At 40.0% G+C, this 19,933-nt stretch overlaps 1 protein-coding gene across 1 annotated transcript; it reads right to left on the minus strand.

The window, feature by feature from the left end:
* Positions 1-270: 270 nt before the first annotated feature.
* Positions 271-12,016, minus strand: LOC138395942 (glutathione S-transferase-like). Its single transcript, XM_069489060.1, has 7 exons — positions 11,990-12,016; positions 10,045-10,179; positions 9,163-9,214; positions 7,272-7,404; positions 4,986-5,127; positions 2,176-2,307; positions 271-441 (listed from the first exon to the last, which is right to left on the minus strand). Exons 1-7 carry the CDS (start codon positions 12,014-12,016, stop codon positions 271-273), a joined length of 792 nt encoding a protein of 263 aa, XP_069345161.1.
* Between the last annotated feature and the right edge of the window lie 7,917 nt (positions 12,017-19,933).

Consider the following 19,933-nt stretch of genomic DNA (forward strand, 5'->3'; position numbering starts at 1 on the left):
TCTGTTTGCTTACTTTTGATTTCACTCTTTTGCAATATGTAGGATGCAGAATAATGCATATTTGGATGGTTCTGATTAATTGGTGTATTAGTGTCTTAAGAAAAGTAGAGAAGGGGTTCTTTGACGTAAAGACAGGTAGTAGGTAGTTTATTTCCTTACGCTTTTATTACTTTACTTTCCTTACTTTATTAACATGGCCTTATATTTTTATGGGCCCTGCTACAAATGAAGAGTGAAATATTTACTGAGTCCCTTAGACCTCTTCATTTATTAATACTCAGCTACTATAGTGCTCATGTTTTTAAGAAACATGCCACGTTCAAACTTGAATATGTTCTTCACAGTCTCAATGGATTCTTCATCCAGTGGAGGTTTCCTCTGGCTTCCAAGCTGGAGAAATTTATTAATTGTGGGGATGTGGCTGATTCTGGCTTTGAATTCCTAAAATGCAAAAGAACACTATCCATGAGAGAAGAATATAGCAAAATAAAGGAAAATACAAATGAGATACATTCTTGCATATGAGGAAAAGTGTTTAAAATTTATATTCCCGGCCGGGCGAGGTGGCTCACGCCTGTAATCCTAGCACTCTGGGAGGCCGAGGCGGGTGGATAGCTCGAGGTCAGGAGTTCGAGACCAGCCTAAGCAAGAGCGAGACCCCGTCTCTACTAAAAAAATAGAAATTATATGGACAGCTAAAAATATATATGCAGAAAAAATTAGCCGGGCATGGTGGCGCGTGCCTGTAGTCCCAGCTACTCGGGAGGCTGAGGCAGTAGGATCACTTAAGCCCAGGAGTTTGAGGTTGCTGTGAGCTAGGCTGATGCCATGGCACTCACTCTAGCCAGGGCAACAAAGCGACACTCTGTCTCAAAAAAAAAAAAAAAAAATTTATATTCCCTACTGCTGGTGGAGGTGGGGGATAAATGGAATTTTTACACCTTGTGTAGCATTGCAAAGTGATACTACCCTTGCAGAAAGCAAGTTAGCAATATTCCTCAAGAACCACAAAAATGTTTGTAGGCTATAACCAAGCAATCCCACTTTAAAAATGGTATCCTAATAATGTATATAAAAATGTGGAAAAATCCATACCTATAAAGATGTGGCAAGATTATAAAACCAAACATTCCAAAGCACCATGGTGTACAATATAACAGAAGTCCTCATTTTTCTTATTCCATAAGCATTTTTTTTCACATTGTTATGTAATCTTTGAAAACTTTATGTAACTGCATAAAATTCTATTTAATGGATGTATCCTCATGTATGTAGACATTTCTTGGCTACTGGACACTTGAGTTGTTTATGATCTTCATTATTTAAAATAAGGTTATTCTGAGCACAATTAACGGAATATACGTAATCATGAAAAATTTCAAAAATATATATAACAGACTACATTCTGAAAAATGAGGCTAATTAAATAACAACACCAAAACATTTATAATATATTAATAATATGAAGTGAAAAATTGAAGCTGCATAACTGTCATAACTCAGATTACAAATATTTTAAATAAGCATATTTTTGAAAGATTATAGAGGAATCTACCAACCTAGAAAAGTGGTTTAAAACTCAGGCTGAGGAATCAAACAGACTGAGGTTTGAGTCCTGGTCCTGTCACCTACTAATAATGTGACCTAGCAAAGTCATTTAACCTCTCTGAATCTTATTCCCATCTCCTTTGAGGATGGAATAAAATAAATGAAGTAATGTGCATTTGGTGCTTGGTACAGTGCATGGCATATGACAAACTTTGTCCATGGTTGTGGTTATTGTTAAATAATGGCTGTGTTAGGATTATACTATCTTAAGTGTTTCTCCCCTGTTTTATGTAGAGGAAGGAAGCAACTTTTATTGAGATTCTACTACATTCCAAGCAAAGCCTTTGTTGACCTAAGTCCTGCAAGAAGCCTGTTTCAGATCCCCATGGGGCCAGGTGGCCCTCATCTGCTTTCTCATGTCATTTTATGTATTGAAGTTACCTGGCTATGTCCTTGTTTCCCCCACTAGGTATGTTCCTTGAGATTACCTTTGTATTTCTAGCACAGGCCTTAGCATCAAGAAGTTAGTAGGTTCTTAAATGATGATGAATGACTGAATGAAAGAATAAACGAATGATACAGATTCATTCTCCCTGCAGTTCCTAAGAGCTTTTTGGATAGCATTACCTGTAGCACAGGGAAGCCTGCAAGGACGCTGGGTCTGCACTCTTCAGCCATTAAGATGACTTCAAGGAGCTGTATGTCGGCCCAGCTCAGCCGATTGCCCACAAGAAAATCTTGCCCGTGGTCTCTTAGTGCCTTAGTGATAGTTAAGAAGGAGAAGGTAAAGGATTAGGGGCATACCTCACATTATATATATACATACATATATATATATATATATATTTTTTTTTTTTTTTTTTAAACAGATTCTTGCTCTGTTGCCCAGGCTAGAGTGCCGTGGCATCATCCTAGCTCACAGCAACCTCAAACTCCAGGGCTCAAGCGATTCTCCTGGCTCAGTTTCTGGAGCAGCTAGGAGTACAGGTGTGTGCCACGATGCCGGGCTAATTTTTCTATTGTTAGTAGAGATGGGGTCTCAGTCTTGCTCAGGCTGGTCTTGAACCCCTGACCTCAAGTGATCCTCCCACCTCGGCCTCCCAGAGTGCTAAGGTTACAGGTGTGAGCCACTGCGCCTGGCCCCTCACATATAATTTAAAGTCAGCTTGACTTGGCAGAAAGTCTTCTAGAAGTTAGGCGACCTGGCTCCTAATCTGTTCTTTGCCACTGGCTAACTGTGGGCTCAAGAAAATCCCATCTCTCTTGGACTTCAGTAGAGTGAATAGCTTAAATCTGCCTGATTTATTCTAAACACAGGAAACAGCTTAATCTCACATGTCTTTATCTTCATTCATCTCCCTGCACCTACCCTGTGAACCTTTATAGAATGATTTAGTGCCAAGCCCTAGATTGGAGGCTCTTCCAGGGTTGTGAGGATATTCTCTCCTCGCAGCATCTCGGGGCGGCTTCCTTAGGTGTGCTGCTCTTGGGAAGGTACTTTGTTTGCAGGGAGAACGTCAGTCTCACAGGGACTCAAACCTTATTTTTATAAGCAAATTTTCTTTTAATACAGCTATAATTTATGGGTGACTTTGAGTCAAAATCGATCAAATACAAAATAAAATATACTATTGGAGTAGGTGGTCACTAAGGCATATTCTAGGCCTAAAAATTCCTGATGTTATGATACTTTGGCATAGGATCAGGAGTTAGAGACTTGAGTACAGGTTCCAACTTTACTAGTTGTATGGTATTAGGCAAGATACTTTCTTTAAGCTATGGTTGCCTGATCTATAAATGGGCATAATAATAGCACCTCTTTTGTGAAGTTATTATGAAGATTAAATGGGGTAATTCATGCAAAATGCACAGCACAGTGCTCGGCACTCAGTAGAGAAGAGCCACCATCCCTATCAGCACTGTTGTCAGTGATGTTGGTACTATTTTTAGGCATGAGAGAAGTTTCTGTACTTCCAAGTATCTTAGCAACAAAAGCTTCAGTCATTAGCAATAGTGGTGTGAGACATCTATTCTACTGTCAATATTTATTAAATGATAAGATAAAATCTCTTAAATTATATACCGATTACAAGTGAATATATTTTAAATACTGAAGGAAACAATATGGAGAAGCCCTGGGTGTAGAATATTCACAATTTGATCCAGCTGGAACAAGGGGACTGAAAACTGATTAAATGTAATTAAGGGAAAAGCACCAACTAGGATGTTAGTGTATCTGTAATCTGTGCCAAATACATACGTGTCAAACAATCTTCATTACATGATTAGGCTTTAAGATTGTTGATCTTGATAAATATTTGTAAATATATGTATTACATCATTTAATTAGAAGTATTGTTATTCAACCCAGAAAGGGTGGATTAAACCAGCATTGCAGGTAAGTTTGAAAAACTCATCTGCTAATTTTTTTTTTTTACCAAACCCTAACATTTTTCATTACCCTTTCCCATACTCACACATATGTGTGTGTGTGTATAAATGTATTTTTTTTTGTTTTTTTTTTTTGTTTTTTTTTGGTCTGGCTCTGTTGCCCAGGCTGGAGTGTAGAGGCACCATCATAGCTTGCTTGAGCTGCAAACTCCTGGGCTCAAGTGATCCTCCTGCCTCAGCCTCCCAAATAGCTGGGACTACTATTTTATGTTATGTTCTGTTATGTTATTTATTTTATGTTATTTTAATGTTGCCCAGGCTAGTCTCAAAATCCTGGCCTCAAGCATTCCTCCTGCCTCAGCCTCTCCAGTGGCTGGGACTGCAGGTGTGAGCCACCGCACCTGGCTGCAGTTATCAATATAATGAGTGCACCTGGAGATGAAGAGCATTGATAACTAAAGAAGGCATCCAGCCCCGGTGTTAGGGATGGCAGTCTAAGTATTTGCTTAAAGTGCAAGCTTTTCATACATTATTTTTCAGATGTTAAAAATGTAGAGACAAGAAAATTAAAGTATTATTTTTAAAACAATTTTTTAACTTGTAGACTATTGCATAGAATTCTGCTAACTTTATAAACTGCCTAAGCCCCAATACTATCCAGTGTATTTTAGAAATATTATCCATCCTCCCCTCCCCCCAGCTCTCCAATTAGTGTGGGATATCCCTCTCTAGAATCCCCCCTAGAAGAGAAGGCCCTATTTTACTCCAGAACTAAATCAGGTAACTGAGATTCTATAAGCACCAGAATCACAAATAGTGCTGAAGTTATGCATGAAATCCTTTAAAAAATAAAATCCAGAAGACTGGGGTGGGAAGAGGGAGAGCAGATTTGTTATGTAACTGCAAGTGAGGGAAGAATTTTGAGCTTTCACAAAGGGTTTGGGAATCTTTCATCTACCAATAAAATGTCTTACCTATTTTTAGTTTAGTTTGTTTTTCTCCCCCTTGATCCAAGTCCTAAAGCAGGGCAGGAGTTTGTTGCTTACCTTCTCATAGACTGGGAAGAATCTTGTAGTGGCTCTTGCAAGGATGTATTCAAGATTCATCTCCTTCTCTTCAGGCAGAGAGAGTGGAAAGAACATAATCATGTCACTCAGGTCCTTCAGGCCTTCTACATACATGTCAATCCTAGAGAGGGAGTTCCAGATACAGGGAACTATCAGTTCGTGGGCCAAAGAAACATTTAAAGTAGTGCCTCAGTTTCTCCTGACTAATTATTAATATCAAGTGTCTCACTGAGGGGTCATTGAGGTTATCAGGTGTTCTGGAATATTGTTCCATCAACTAAAGCCAAGTGTTTCTATTAGCATCATGTTCCTTTGAGATATTAAGATCAATCTGGGAGATAGAAAAATTGGTTTTATCATAATAATATACCAATGAAAGCACAGTAATAATTGATTCATTTTTAATTTATAAACATTAGTTCTGTGAAAGTGCTACTTAAAAACTGCCTTGCATTAAAAGGAACTGGAGGCCAGGTGTGGTGGCTCATGTCTGCAATCTCAGCACTTTGGGAGGAGAGGGCAGGAGCACATGAGGCCTGGAACTTTTTTTGTTTTCCTTTGTTTTTTTGTGATAGAGTCTCGCTTTGTTGCCAGGGCTAGAGTGAGTGCTGTGGCATCACTCTAGTTCACAGCAACCTCAAACTCCTGGGCTCAAGCGATCCTACTGCCTCAGCCTCCCAGGTAGCTGGGACTACAGGTGCACACCACCACGCCCAGCTAATTTTTTCTGTTTTTAGTAGAGATGAGGTCTCACTCTTGCTCAGGCTCCTCTTGAACTCCTGAGCTCAAGAGATCCTCCCGCCTCGGCCTCCTAGGGTGCTAAGATTACAGGTATGAGGCACCATGCCTGGCCGAGGCCAGGAGTTTGAGACCAGCCTGGGCAACATGGTGAGATTCTATCTCTACACAAAATTAAAAAATTAGCTGGGCATGGTGGTGTGTACCTATAGTCCCAGCTATTCGGGAGGCTGAGCCAGGAGGATCACTTGGGCCCAGGAGTTCGAGGTCACAGTGAGCTATGATCATGGAACTGCACTCCAGCTCCAGCAATAGAGTGGACCTTTCTCAAAGAAAAAAAAAAAAAAACCCAAAACAAAATCAACAACAATGAACCAGAGCTTCTTAGAGAAATGACTGAATGAATCCAGGAGGTCTGTAGCAAGAGATGTTCAAAATTAATCGGGATCATCATGTTATACCAGATAATAAGGAAGTTATCAGAGACCACCAGGGTAAGATAAAAAATTCCCAGGAACCACTTGGCTCCTACTGGCCAAAGGTAGAACAATTTGAGCATAAATAAGAATAACACCTGCCATGGATTGAAACACGTTGAAGATATTTTAAATTGGTGAGTTCATAGTGATACTAAAACAATAATAATAACTAATTAGTCACTGCTGATGAACCAACTCATTATTTGGAAAATCGGGAAATGGAAAGAATTGAGCATCAATCCTATCTGCCCTATAGGAAACCACCTCCAAGTAACCAGGTGGTAGATGAAAGGAAGCTTTTCCTTACAGAAGTATTTCAGATAATAAAAGCAGAAGAAATGATAGCACTGAACACCAATGGCTACTAATAAAATAAAGGATAGAAAAGCAGACATATTATGTCTCCTAACACCAACACCTACAAAGTCTTGCAAAAACCACTGGAACCTGAATCTGGTTAAACCTCTAAACCTAACTATCAAGTTGCAACAATACAAAGACAGAGGAACATGCTAGACTGCACTGCAGGGATGCAATCAGCAAAAATGTGTCAGTTAGAAACTACTAGGAAGCAAGAGAAAACTTACGTGGAGATTTAAAAATACAAGATCAATTTTAAAATGTTTACTGTGCATTAAAATGCTTAAAGCTAAGTTTCTGAAAATAAATGCATTTTGAAAATAAAACGATGGCTTAAGCAATGAGAAATTTATTTGAAACACATCTCATTCAGTAAAAATGGATTATTTGTTGTTTACAACAAATATAGAGCCATATATAGTAATAGAATCAGAAAATTTAAGAGATTCTGCAGTTGGCCATGAATGGATTATTGTCAAAGGTAAATTTTGTGTACATAGCATTTATTATACTATTCTCTCTCGTTTGATATGTGTTAAATTTTTCTATAATAAAAAGTTAAAAAAAAAGAAAATAATTTTTTGTTAAATCTGTCAAGAACTATACTATATATGTCAGCAAACAAACCTAAAAAGTGTTTTGTTTTGTTTTTTAAAGTTTTTTTCTAAGTAAGAAGCAATAGTTGTACCAGGCTTGTTCCTTCAGGTTCCTTCCATACAAGTCATACTTTGCAGCTATGTATCTTAGGATGGCTCTGGTTTCTACCAAATTCATTCCATCAATTTCAACCATGGGCACTTGTTCATACAGCAGGGTTCCACCTTAAAATACACACAGGAAAGCTGGATTATTTATTGTCTTTGATAGGCATAATAGGATTTGGAAAGTGACCTAGAGTAACCTAAGGCTAATTATTGTATCATTAGCTTAAATCTATATTGTGGTTCATCCCCTCCAGGTAGGGCTTTTAGAGAAGAAGCTCAAATACACAGATACAACCTTGAGAACACCTGTTAATTATTTGGTAACATCCCACACCTCCCAAAAGCCCTTCCCTGGAATAGGCCAATAAAAGGAAACAACTCCAGAATTCCCAGAGAGAGAGAGAGTCGGTTAGTCAGTATGTCAGTGAGTCAGCCTGTCTCTCTCCACTCCCAGAGACAGACCTGTTTTGTTTTATAATAAAAAGCTACTCATGTGAAACTGCTTCCTGCTTGTGGTCACTCCATCGCACTGGCCCAGCTTGTGATTTTTTTCCCAAGCAAGGAGCCAAAGAACTAGGATAACAGTCCCCCAAGAGGCTGGACCTGATACTTTGGTGTGGTCATTCTTTGGCCAAGAGTACACCAAGAACCGAGAGTAGACTGCCACACTGACAGTACTGTTTTCTTTAAAGCACTACAAAATGGGACTATGTAATCAAATAATATTTATCAAAATATTTTTAGAGACTAGGTAAAAAGGGAAATACTTATCCATTCATTCATACAAAAGTATTTAGAGTGCAAGACACGATGTTGAGTACTCTGGAAGATATAAAAAACAATGCAGATACAAAAGCTCCTTTCTGGCCAAGAATTCCCCTTCTCTCATTCCTTACCCTCCTTTCCTATGGCCTCTCATTCTACCTCTGACCTCCCACAGTGACATCCTATGTGTTAACCTGGCCTCTGGATGGGCCCTTCTTCTCTACCCCACATGCTCTGCCCAGTTGTTTTCCTGAAGTCATTAGGCTCTGCTTAAAACCTTCCCATCACTCCATGTTGCTTATAAGAGCATAAGCATAAATATTTAAGCTCTACCTGCAATTCAAAGCACTCCTTGACATTTGTCTGCCTGTACCTTCTACACATCGCTCCTCACCACTCTCCTGGTGAGCCTTTCATTCCCTTCCCCTCCCTTCTCTCCATCGGGTGACAGCTCTCTGCTTTGGCTTACTTTTGCAATCTTCTAAAAAATCCTTGAATTAAAATAAAAACAAACTCTAGAGAGCAGTAGTTTAATTAAAAGGAAAGGATGCATGCTCTCTCTCTCTCTCTCTCTCTTTCTCTCATCTCTCTCTGCATCTCTATCTCTGCCTCAGAAGGGCAACAGCAAGGCTGGCGCTGCATTTTCCCCATTTAACACTGGGAGTTGAGCTAATTCCCCTCTCCATTGTCTCAGAATCCAATTGGGAGACAGAACCACACCAGTTACTTTAGCAGAGAAAATTTAATATAAAGGAATTAACTAGATCCTGGAGAACTGAAAGGCAACAAAAGAACAATGTAGTACCATGAATGTGGCAACTGCAAAAAGCAGATATTACCCCTAGGGCTGCAGAAACAAAGGGAGGGGCTAGAATTACTACAATTTAGAAGTTTGGAGGCAGGGATCCTCCTAGTTGCAAGATCCAAATGCTACCTTCCTCATGTAGAGATAAGATATTGGTAGATACTGTTTACATAATTGTCACTGCTCCAGTTTAGAATATGAGAGAGGGAGGGAGAGAAAGAGTGTGAGCCTTTCATAGCAATGGAGAAACCACCATATCTCTTTGGTCTAGTGAGACATCATGAGTAACAATACTTTTATCTCACCTTGGATTAATTTCTCAAATTCTTCACGTGTTTCAAAAAGTTTTTCTTCAAACTAAGGAATGAAAGAAAGAACATAAGAATATGTTGCTGTTAAAACTTTTATTGTTATTACTGCTGATGTCATGGAAAAGAGTTAAATAGAAGTAAAAGGCCTAACCACCAATTCAACCAACGTTTCAAGTAGCTATTGAACCTGTGCCATCTGTTTCTGGGTCTTAATAAAACAAAGGACGTTTTTATATAAAACCAAAGCAAAGGGTTTATTGAATTCAGTTGATTGAGTAATGTCTATAGCCTACTGTTTTGCAGATATAGCCAGCCAGGTAAACTTTTCGGGCCACAATTTGAATGCAGCCTACTTTCCTTAACTGTCTCAGACAAGCTGCAGACAAGTACGATACCATAGTCAGTACCTGTGAGACTGTTCTATACTTTTAAAGAAAATTGTGTGTTAATATTCTTGAGATGAGTGGAGTTAAATGAATGCAACACTTAGCTGATAAGAATAAAATGAAAAGAAGCTGTGAAGCAGAATGAGTCTCTTCCTCTCTGTTTTCGTTTTTTCCCTCCCTCCCTCCTTCCTTCCTTCCCTCCTTCATTCCTTCCCTCGTTCTTTCCCATATCTTCCTTCTTTTCTTTGTTAAGCATTAAAGAACTTTATTTGCATCACCTTGGATGAACTTAGTATCAACAACCAGTTACCATGGTATTTGGGCCCTTATTTGAAAAAAACTAATTCACTCACAGCCCAACATTTAAAGAGCATGTGGTAAAAACTGCCTTTTGTTTAGGACTCCTATAAAGAGTTTTCTGCAACTTTTCCCTAAGTAAGTGCTCAATGACCCCAAGACAAAAATACCATGAATAAACCCGACATCTTACCTCTACCCCAGCGGCAGCCAGGAGCCACCGGATGGACTCCATTCTGCCTCTTCCGTTAAAGTAGTGAAGCTTGGGCTTCTCCACCAGGCTTAAGGGTTCCTGGAAATCGACTGAGAGAGGCTGATTGAGACTCTTCTGCACAGAGAAAGAGAAATATGAGCTTACAGAGCGCACGAGGTTGACCAGAAAGCTGTGCTACCGTCACTCTTGCCCCAAATCAAAGCCATTCCTCTGCACCCAGGTCACCTGCATTCTGTGTTCTGTCTTCTCACACATGGAGTTTATCCTCAAAAATTGGTGTTATAAATTTTTTGAAAAAAAAAAAATACCCTAAATATGTAACTAGTGAATATTTTTTTAAATGCAGAGAAAGAAGACCAGAGCGAGGAAGCAAGACAGAAGGGATTTGAGAGTAAGACAATGACCAGCTTTTATTCCCGTGGCAAGTGGCAAATTTTTAGCATTTCCTCCTCCTGTCAAGACAAGCCCAGCTTAGAGAAATAGGGTGAAATTAGGAGAGGCTGATGTTTTTCACGTTCCAAATTAATATTAATATTTTAATTATGGCATCTTCCAAAGCCTATAACCAGCATGCAAGAGGATTTTCGATGACTCATTTAGGACTTAAAGCAAAAGTGCAGAGTTAGGCAAACTGTGCCTTTTCCTATTTTCTTTTGAAAAGGAAAATGTCTTTTTAGAAACATAACCCATGCTCATTTTGAAGAAGTTAAGATAGTATAGAAATACAGAAATTGACAGCCCACCACCATCGCTCTGAGACGACCTATGAGGCTTGTGGGGTCTGAGGGCAGGCTTGGTGGGGTGACAAGCTCTGGGCATTCACGGGCAGCTTGAGGGACCTGCAGAGCGAGTCCAGGAAAGCAAGCAGGGAGGTGGAGAGGGCGTGGTGGCTTTAGGAGTAGGAGTGTCATCATAGTATGAGTGGGAGCTGGCTTATTTTGCAGCATATCAGCGGGCTCACTTTCAAAACCAGCACTTGAACACATTGAGAGCTCAGCAAAATCGATGAACGAAAAAGGATAGATTGAGAATATTGTTATTTTGGAAGACAGAACGAAAGCTAGGCCAGTGTTTTTTCAACCCTATCTACTGCCTATTAGAATCATCTTAGGCACTTCACACGCGCACACACACACATACAGCGCCTGGATCTTGCCCCAAAATTCTGATCTAATTGATCTGGAACAGGACTCTGGTATCAGTGTCTTTTAAAATCTCCCCAGCTAATCTAATGTACAGCCATGATTGAGAACCACTGGTCTGGACGATGGTTAACAACAGCCATTGAAACTAGTAATGGGGATTTCTATAATGGAAAGATCAGGCTGATTACCCTAAGCATTGAGCATCACTAAAAGTGGGACAGCTAGACACGAGGGTCCTTCTGATGTGATACAACAGAAAGTATGCAGCAATGCCTAGGAAGAATTCTTGCCAAAATAGTTAACCTAGAATTCAAGCAAGCCTCTAGATATTAGTTTATGGGAAATGCAGGAAACAAAGGAACACTTCAGGGATGCATAGCAAAATTTGCAAGGTAGAACTCAGCAGGCCCCTGACCAGCTGGTTCAGAGTGGCCCCTGACCAGCATGTAAGGATCACCTGGGCAGTTGTTAGAAAGGCAGAACTTCAGCCCCAACCCCAGACCTACAGAATCAGAATCTGTATTTTAAGATCTCTAAAAATTTACATGCACATTCAAGTTGGGGAAGCACTGTTTTCTGGGTCTAGTGACTAATACATTTCAAAGGACTCTCTACTTTTATATTTCCATAATAAGACTTTTTAAAAGATGGAAAACAAAGAGGGAGGAGGAAAGAGATTTAAGTGATACTTTAAACAAAATGCAGTGTGTAGACTTTTTATATATTCTGACTATAACATGATGATTATAAAAAATATATGCAGATGCTCCTCTACTTACCATGAGGTTACATCCCAATAAACCCATTCTGAGTTGAAAATATAATAAGTTGAAAATGCATTTAATACACCTGACCTACTGGATATCACAGCTTAGCCTGACCTACCTTAAATGTGCTCAGAACACTTACATCAGCCTACAGTTGGGCAAAATCATCTCACACAAAGCCTGTTCTATAATAAAATGTTGAATATCTAGTGTAATTTATTGAATACCATACTGAAAGTGAAAAACAGAATGCTTGCATGGGTACTCAGAGTAGGGTTTCCACCGAATGTGCACGCTTTTGCACCATCTTAAAGTCAAAAACTCATAGATTGAACCATCCTGAGCCAGGTATAGTCTGTACACAGTGGGAGGAATTCGAGCCATGATTGAACATTTGATACAAAGGAATTACTGTTAATTTTTTAAATATAATGATGATATTATGGCATGTTTTATCAATAAAAAAGGATCCTTATCTTTTAGATATTCATACCAAAAGTATTGATGGGTGAAATAATATATTGGGATTTGTTTCAAATTAACCCAGTTGCGAGGGAGAGTGTGCGGGAGTATAGACGCAACATGGGTGACCTTTTGTTGCTAACTGCAGCGGCTGGGCAATGGGTACCCGGAGTTTATTATACAATTCTTTCTACTTTCACAAATGTATGAGATTTCCCATTATAAAAATATTTCCAATTTCTCAGCAAACACTAATGTTATTTATGAGTGATTAGAGCTTTAAAGGACTGGGGCAGCTTCTGAATCATGAGAAGACTTGAAACAGTGTTCACGACAGCTTCAAAGATGAACGTGTGCGATGAATGCTCAGACGAGCCTCCTGGATTCAGGTTTAATGATCCCAATCGTTGCGGACACTGAACAGAGACGCTGTCTGAACTGAATCTCTTTATAAACCTCCATTGCTTCTGCAGACCTTACAGAGAAAGGTCAATGAAGAAATTAAGCTTTTTGGGGGATCTGGATTTAATCTTGCAAAAATAACCTTTCTGAGCCTCAGTTTTCTTCATACGTAAAATGGGGCTGTGACACCAATCTCATAGGTTATTGAGAGTTTTAAATGAGATGAAGCAGGTCGGGCGCGGTGGCTCACGCCTGTAATCCTAGCACTCTGGGAGGCCGAGGTGGGCGGATCGTTTGAGCTCAGGAGTTCGAGACCAGCCTGAGCAAGAGCGAGACCCCATCTCTACTAAAAATAGAAAGAAATTATATGGACAGCTAAAAATATATATAGAAAAAATTAGCCGGGCATGGTGGTGCATGCCTGTAGTCCCAGCTACTCGGGAGGCTGAGACAGGAGGATCGCTTAAGCCCAGGAGTTTGAGGTTGCTGTGAGCTAGGCTGATGCCACGGCACTCACTCTAGCCTGGGCAACAGAGTGAGACTCTGTCTCAAAAAATAAATAAATAAATAAATAAATAAATAAATGAGATGAAGCATGTAATGTCATCAGCCCACAGTGAATGAAGAGTGATGGTAAGTGGTCCACATCTGTGGGTGGAGGGAAGGGAAGCAGACCCTGGAAGAGGAAGGGGGCTCAAAACAGCAAGAGCGATTGTCTTAGCAGTGGGACAGCTGGAGAGACAGCAGTGCAGGGGTGGGGGCAGGAGGTGGTGATGTGCCACCCTATTTTCCTATCAGGCCACAGACCCATACCGGGTTTTGGGGACCGCAGCTGTAAATAATTCAAAGAAACGTGAAATGAAAATTTCAAACATGGAAAACAGGTTGCTGATTTATTTAGAAAACACTGTTGATATTGTGTGTTCATATGGCTGTATATCTAAAAAAAATTATTCATATATCTAACATATAATGGTAAATCTCTAGTCCACTCATTCAAATTGGTACTTAGTATTATTTTGAAGTGAGAGAGTAACGAGAGTATTTGGCAAATATAACTGAATCAATATGGTTAATTCATATTAAATCATTTTAGTTGTGATTTTGGCTCCCATTTAAGCTCTTATTTGTTATAAACGTAGAAAAAACTGAAAATATTTTCAGTATCTGTGACTTAGGTGTTAAGCATATAGTAACACGTTCTAAAATAATTACCGGATTCTCAACTACTACACTTGTTTGCTTGAGAGAAAGTGGTCACTTTCTCAGTCAAAAGGCACGAAACAGGACTCTGAGCAACAGGTACTAATAGAATATCTATTGTCTTGCACCAGCTTTCTCTAGCTCTCTCTCTCCTTCTGTAACTACTTCTGAATCTATCGTTTACTTAAGGGAAGTTACTAAAGGAAAGCTCAGTAGACTAGAAGAACACCGATCACAGTTCTTTCCACCTATTTGCAGAAAAGGAGGGATTAGAAGCAATTATTGTGCATTTATCTCATTTTAGCCAGAACAACTTTAGTAGGCAGGCAAAGCTGCTAAGTAGGTAATTGCACGGCTTTCAAATGTGACTCTAAAGAAAAAAAAAAAAATCAAAGGAAATAATCCATGGTTTAAAGTGCGAAAGAATAAAAGGAATTAAATAGACGAGTAACCGCATGCCTTTATAAATTATCCTCAGACTGGGATTCTGGAAATTTATCCCCAGTCATCTTGGCATCATGCCTCCATTCTGCTTTGTCTACTCAAACTGGGTTTTAGTGATGTGAATTCTTGGTCAATTTCAGAGAAAGAATAAAATTTGTCCTTCTGTACAAAAGTCAGTCCAGTAACCTAGCACACAGTACATCCTTATGGGTCCCTGACTATTGAATACATATTTTGCGGTGTACAGAAAATCTTTATGTCTTGCTTGTGATATAAGGTGGGATTTGCTTTGCTCCTGTAAAGCACGTATGCCCTTCAGCATATATGCTAGGCTTTCTTAAAATGAAGCTTCCAGTACAAGGATGCATTTTTGCACTCAAAAATATGCTCCACACAAATACACAAACATGAAGAAAACATATACTAAGTGCTTAAGGGCTGAATAATTATGCATTTAATTTGCATTTAATTATGAAGTTCCGTGTTTAAGACTGTTTGACAATTTAAAAACATTGGAATAATATATAATATGTAATTGGGATTTCTTAGGGAAAATTGATTTTGCCTAATTTTTTTCAGCATAATTCAAATAAATTAATTTGTTTGCTTATCTAGCTATCTCTGATTATTTTACATAGCCTCATTTTCTACCGATGGTAAAAATTTAGTTGATATTGCTACAATATTATATAAATTATATAATTATGTAATAATTAACTTATAATTATAAAATTAACTTATAAAATGTGATATTAGAGACAATTATTCACATTACTACATGGCTGCTTTTGGCTTTGAAATGATTTTGTGAGTTTATGTAGGAAGCTCCCTAAGTATCATTGAACTGTTCTGTTAAAATGTTTTTGATTCATACTTCTCACCTGGCAAATAGTAACCCCAATTACAGTTATGAGTTAGTCTCTGTTCTGTTTATGTGAGTACATTATAATCCATTTGTTTTACAAACTATACAAACATTATTTTTTATTTCCTACCTAAGACATGCAAATATACCAACATATTTAATGTTATGGTCGGAATGTTTGTGTCCCCTTAAATTCATATGTTGAAACCTAGTCCCCAATGTGCTGGTTTTAAGAGGTGGGGCCTTTAGGGGTGAGTAGGTCATAAGGCTGCACTCATGAATGGGATTAGTGCCCTTATAAAAGAGGCCCCAGGGAGTTGGCTTGCCCCTTCCGCCTGTGAGAACATAGCAAAAAGGCACCGTCCGTGAGGAAATGGGCCTTTGCCAGACACTGAAACTGCCTGAGCCTTGATCTTGGGTTTCCCAGCCTCCAGAACAAAGGAAATAAGTTTCTGCTGTTTGTAAGCCACCCAGTTCGGGGCATTTTGTTACAGCTGCCCAAATGGACTAAGACACTTACCCACTAGGCTCCAGAAAAGTAATTTATTTGAACACTGTGACTGATTTTCAGTTTTATCTTCATCCTTTTTTGGTACAGAAGCAGATGGATTTTTTTCTTCTTACGTTCCAGTTATGCTTCCAAATAGATACACTGTGAAACTATGCCTGCCAAATACTGTACCTTCTAGGCAAAGTCTATATGGAAGAGGGCCAGGCTTTGGCTTCCCATTTAATCTAGAATAAAATCCAAACTCTTTGGCAGCACTCTCAGGAGTGAGCCATTCACCACGTGCCTCAGGCCACACCCCCAGCCCCCACTCTCCAGCCAAGCCCCAGGGCCCTCCCACGGCTTCGGCTTCTGGTACACAAAGACACTAAGTGCTTTCCCATTTCAAAGCTATGAAATGCCAGTTCCTTTCACTCATCTCCTTTCATGCCTGATTTCTTCTTACTTTTAATGTCTCCTTTTAAATCTCACCTCCTCAGAGGGGCCTTCCCTCATCATCTATCTAAGGTAGCATTCTCTCCTCCTTGCTCCCCAACTACTTACTCCCTTTTATAGTCCCTGTTTAATTTTCTTCACATCCCCATCACAGGCTGTAATTATTGTGATATTTATTGTTTTCTCTTTTTTGTTTGTAATCCATCTCCTCCCACTAAAATGTGGATTCCTTGAGGTCAAAGGTCATTGTCCATGTTATTCAGGACTGTGTCTCTGTAGCTCTGCAACATTTCATAGATTAGGACTCAAAAAAATATTTCTTGAATCAATGAATAAATGGAAAAGGCTTTTTGGCCTGTGATTCAGAAGACCTGGGCTCTAGGCTGAATCTACCATTGACCAGCTTTGTGGCCCCAGACAGATCCCAACCTCTCTGGACCCCGTGCATTCACCTATAAAATAGAGGGGAGCCCTGGATACACTGAGGTTGGAAAAGAAGGCTGGACTTGAATTTGTAGTAAAGGAGCCAAAGAAGACAGACTGAGAAAAGATCTCCCAACTAACAGAACTAAAATGGCGATGTTTCATTCATTAAGAAACAAAAGTTCAAGACTTCAAGAAAGGGAGTAGAGCTACAGCATCGACAATGTGAGTTTTGAAATGAAAGGAAAGAAAGAAGGAAATAGCAAAAGGGGAAACTAGCCAAGAATAAAGTAAGACTTTTTAAAAAAATTGTTTGGGAATGTTTATTGTTTTGTTTTGAGGAGTGGGGATGTATGTGGCTAAGAGGGTTGGCATAGTAGAGACCTGAGCCTGTTTGTAAGTGGAAGGAAAGGGGCCAGCCCGGGCCAGGCTGGAGAGCAGAGGAATTGTGCAGAAGGATGAGCTACAGGACAGATTTGTAGCTTTTTATTTGCCACTATTAATTTTATTACCATATTAGGGGATATAATTGACATATAATAAAGTACACATAGTTTAAGTGTATAATCAGATAAGTTTTGACATACATAGACACCTATGAAATCATCACCCCAATCAAGATAGTGAATCTATCCATATCCTCACGCCCTTTGGGAAGCCTTTTCTCCTGCCCCATCCCGTATCACTCATCTGTTTCTATCACAATAGGTTAGTTTGCACGTTCTAGAATTGTATATAAATAGAGACATACAGGAGGTATTCTTGTGTGTGTGTGGTTTCTTTCATTCAGTATAATTGTTTTGAGATTCGTCTATGCCGTTGCATGTATTCATTCCTTTTTTTATTGTAAAGTACTTGTATTCCTTTTCTGTGAACATTGTAACACACTGGGTGGCTTAAACAACAGAAATTTATTCTCGCACAGTTCTGGAGGCCGGAAGTCCGAAATCAAGGTGTCAGCAAGGCCGGTTCCTTCTGGAGGCTTCAGAGGGAGACTCTGTGCCAGGCCTCTCTCCTGGCTTCCGTAGCTGCTGGCGATCCTTGGCGTTCCCTGCCTTGCAGCTGCATCGCTACCTTCTACATCCCACAAATGGACAAGGGAAAGGAAACAAACACGGACCAATGGATGAAGGTGAAGGGAACGAGGGGGTAAGAAAGAGGAAGTGGAATAATCTGGAAGGTGTTAAGGGCAGGCGTGGAGAACGTTCCACCTCAGCCTTTCCAGTCAGCATTTTTCAGTTGCTCCGTTGGCATTTTACTCCAACATGGACTTTAAATTTATAAGAAAATTTTTTGTTCTGTTGCTGCAAACCGATCGCCCAGCCTACGCTGAGAAGTTAGTCTAATTCTGACACCGGGACTGAGCACCAGATGGCGCACTTTCCAGAGCAAAGTGGCCTCCCGGCGGCTGTACCAGCGCCTTAGGACGCAGCCGCCGCCTTTCTTAGGCGACTCTCCGCAGCTGCAAATGAAACCGAGCCCAGCCCACTTAGCCTTCCCTTGCTTGTCCAGATCTCAGATAAAGGCTACTGTCCCAACCGTCTACCTTGTTTTGGAGCAAAACTTCACAGAACTGCTGTCGGTAGCCACTGTCTCTATGTCCTCACTTCCCATTTTCTCCTCAACCCCCTCCAGCCAGGCTTCTGTCCCCACTACTCCGCTGCATCTGCTCTCGTCCCTGTCCGCGTGGCCTCCGTGGTATCACATTCAGTGTTCACTCTTCAGTCCTCGCGATGGTCTGCTGGCTTCGTGATGCCACACTTTCCTCGACCTCCCCTACTTCACTGAGCCCTCCTCCTCGGACTCCTTGGCTGTCTCCACGCTTCCCTTCCCCGTTCCAAGTGCTCGTTCACCCGCGGCGATCTCCTCAGTCGATCTCTAGCATCAGAAGTGTGACTTCCAGTGCTAGATCATAAAAGACATTGTAGTCTCGCTCTTGCTCTCTCTCAGATTACTTGCTCTGGGGGAAGCTGGCTACTATGTCCTGAGGACACTCAAGCAGGCCTGTGGAGAAGCAGACATGTCAAGGAACTGAGATCTATTGCCAACTGCCAGAGAGGAGCCAAGGCCTCTGCCAATAGCCATGGGAGTGGGCCATCTTGGAAACAGATCCTTCAGCCCCACTCAAGCCTTCACATGACCTCGATGTCTTGATTGCAATGTCCTGAGAGATTCTGATCCAGAACTGCCCAGCTAGGCCACTCCTGGATTCCTGACCTTCAGAAATTGTGTGAGATCATAAATGTTGGTTGCTTTAAGCCGCTAAACTTTGGGGCTATTTGTTATGCAGCAATAGGTAACTAATACACCCATGCCTACCTCCCTGACCTCATCTTTCAGTACTTTCTCACCATGCTTCCACACCACTGGCCTGCCTGCTGTACCTGAAACATACCCAACTTGTGCCGGACCAAGGCCCTTGCCCTCACCATTCCCTCTGGTAAAGACCCTCTCACCCTGGATCTTCTCACTTCTAGCTTCTTCCTGTCACTTGGGGCTTAGTCTTTCATAGCATTCTCTGTGTCTAAAAAAATTCAGGGAACAAAATAAGTGTTCAATAAACATTTGTTGAATAAAACTATGAATAAAAACCTTGATATAGTATTTACTGGAACCGAAATCCTTGAGAAGATTTCATTAATTTCTGAGGCTAAAATCTAACTATTTTTTTCTACTAGGTACACATGACTTGCCTGTTGACTTTGAATTTTGCAACTGCATTGAAAGTTTCAAAGGACAAATCTATTCAAACATAGCTACTGAACAGAGGGAAGGTGAACAAAGATTGTGGGAGAAAGGTAGGAGGTGAAATGGATCAAAGTTGACAGATTAAAGTTGTGCTAACTCATGGCCACCTCATCTAAGCAGCTCTGGTTGGCAGAATGTTGCTAATACATGTGTTCTTCAAGAATATTTTGGAAAACTGGCAAGTTAACATGCACAATGGCTCAAATCTTGACCCAATTCCTCCAGTACACTCGGAGGAATTAATATCCATTTTCATTTCAATTATATGTACATATATATAATCTCTCCATGAAAATAGTAGATGGTTAAGTATTAAATGCTAATTATTAATTACTTCTTGACAAAAAGCTTTATATTTTTATGTCACTGACTACCTAGGAGTCATAGTCAAAAATGTTTAATATCTGGGATGGTAAATATAATATATAAATCTGCATATATAAACCAAAAATTAAAAATGTATTTC

This window comes from Eulemur rufifrons, chromosome 15 (genome assembly GCF_041146395.1).
Source record: "Eulemur rufifrons isolate Redbay chromosome 15, OSU_ERuf_1, whole genome shotgun sequence".
Classification (NCBI taxonomy): Eukaryota; Metazoa; Chordata; class Mammalia; order Primates; family Lemuridae; genus Eulemur; species Eulemur rufifrons.

Coding starts and splice junctions, on each gene's coding strand:
- LOC138395942 (XM_069489060.1), bottom strand. CDS start 12,016: ATGGGTTTATTGGGATGTAACCTCATG. Junction 10,180..11,989: donor TATTGGGATGTAACCTCATG/GTAAGTAGAGGA, acceptor TTCTCTGTGCAG/AAGAGTCTCAATCAGCCTCT. Junction 2,308..4,985: donor TCTTCCCAGTCTATGAGAAG/GTAAGCAACAAA, acceptor ACTATCACTAAG/GCACTAAGAGACCACGGGCA.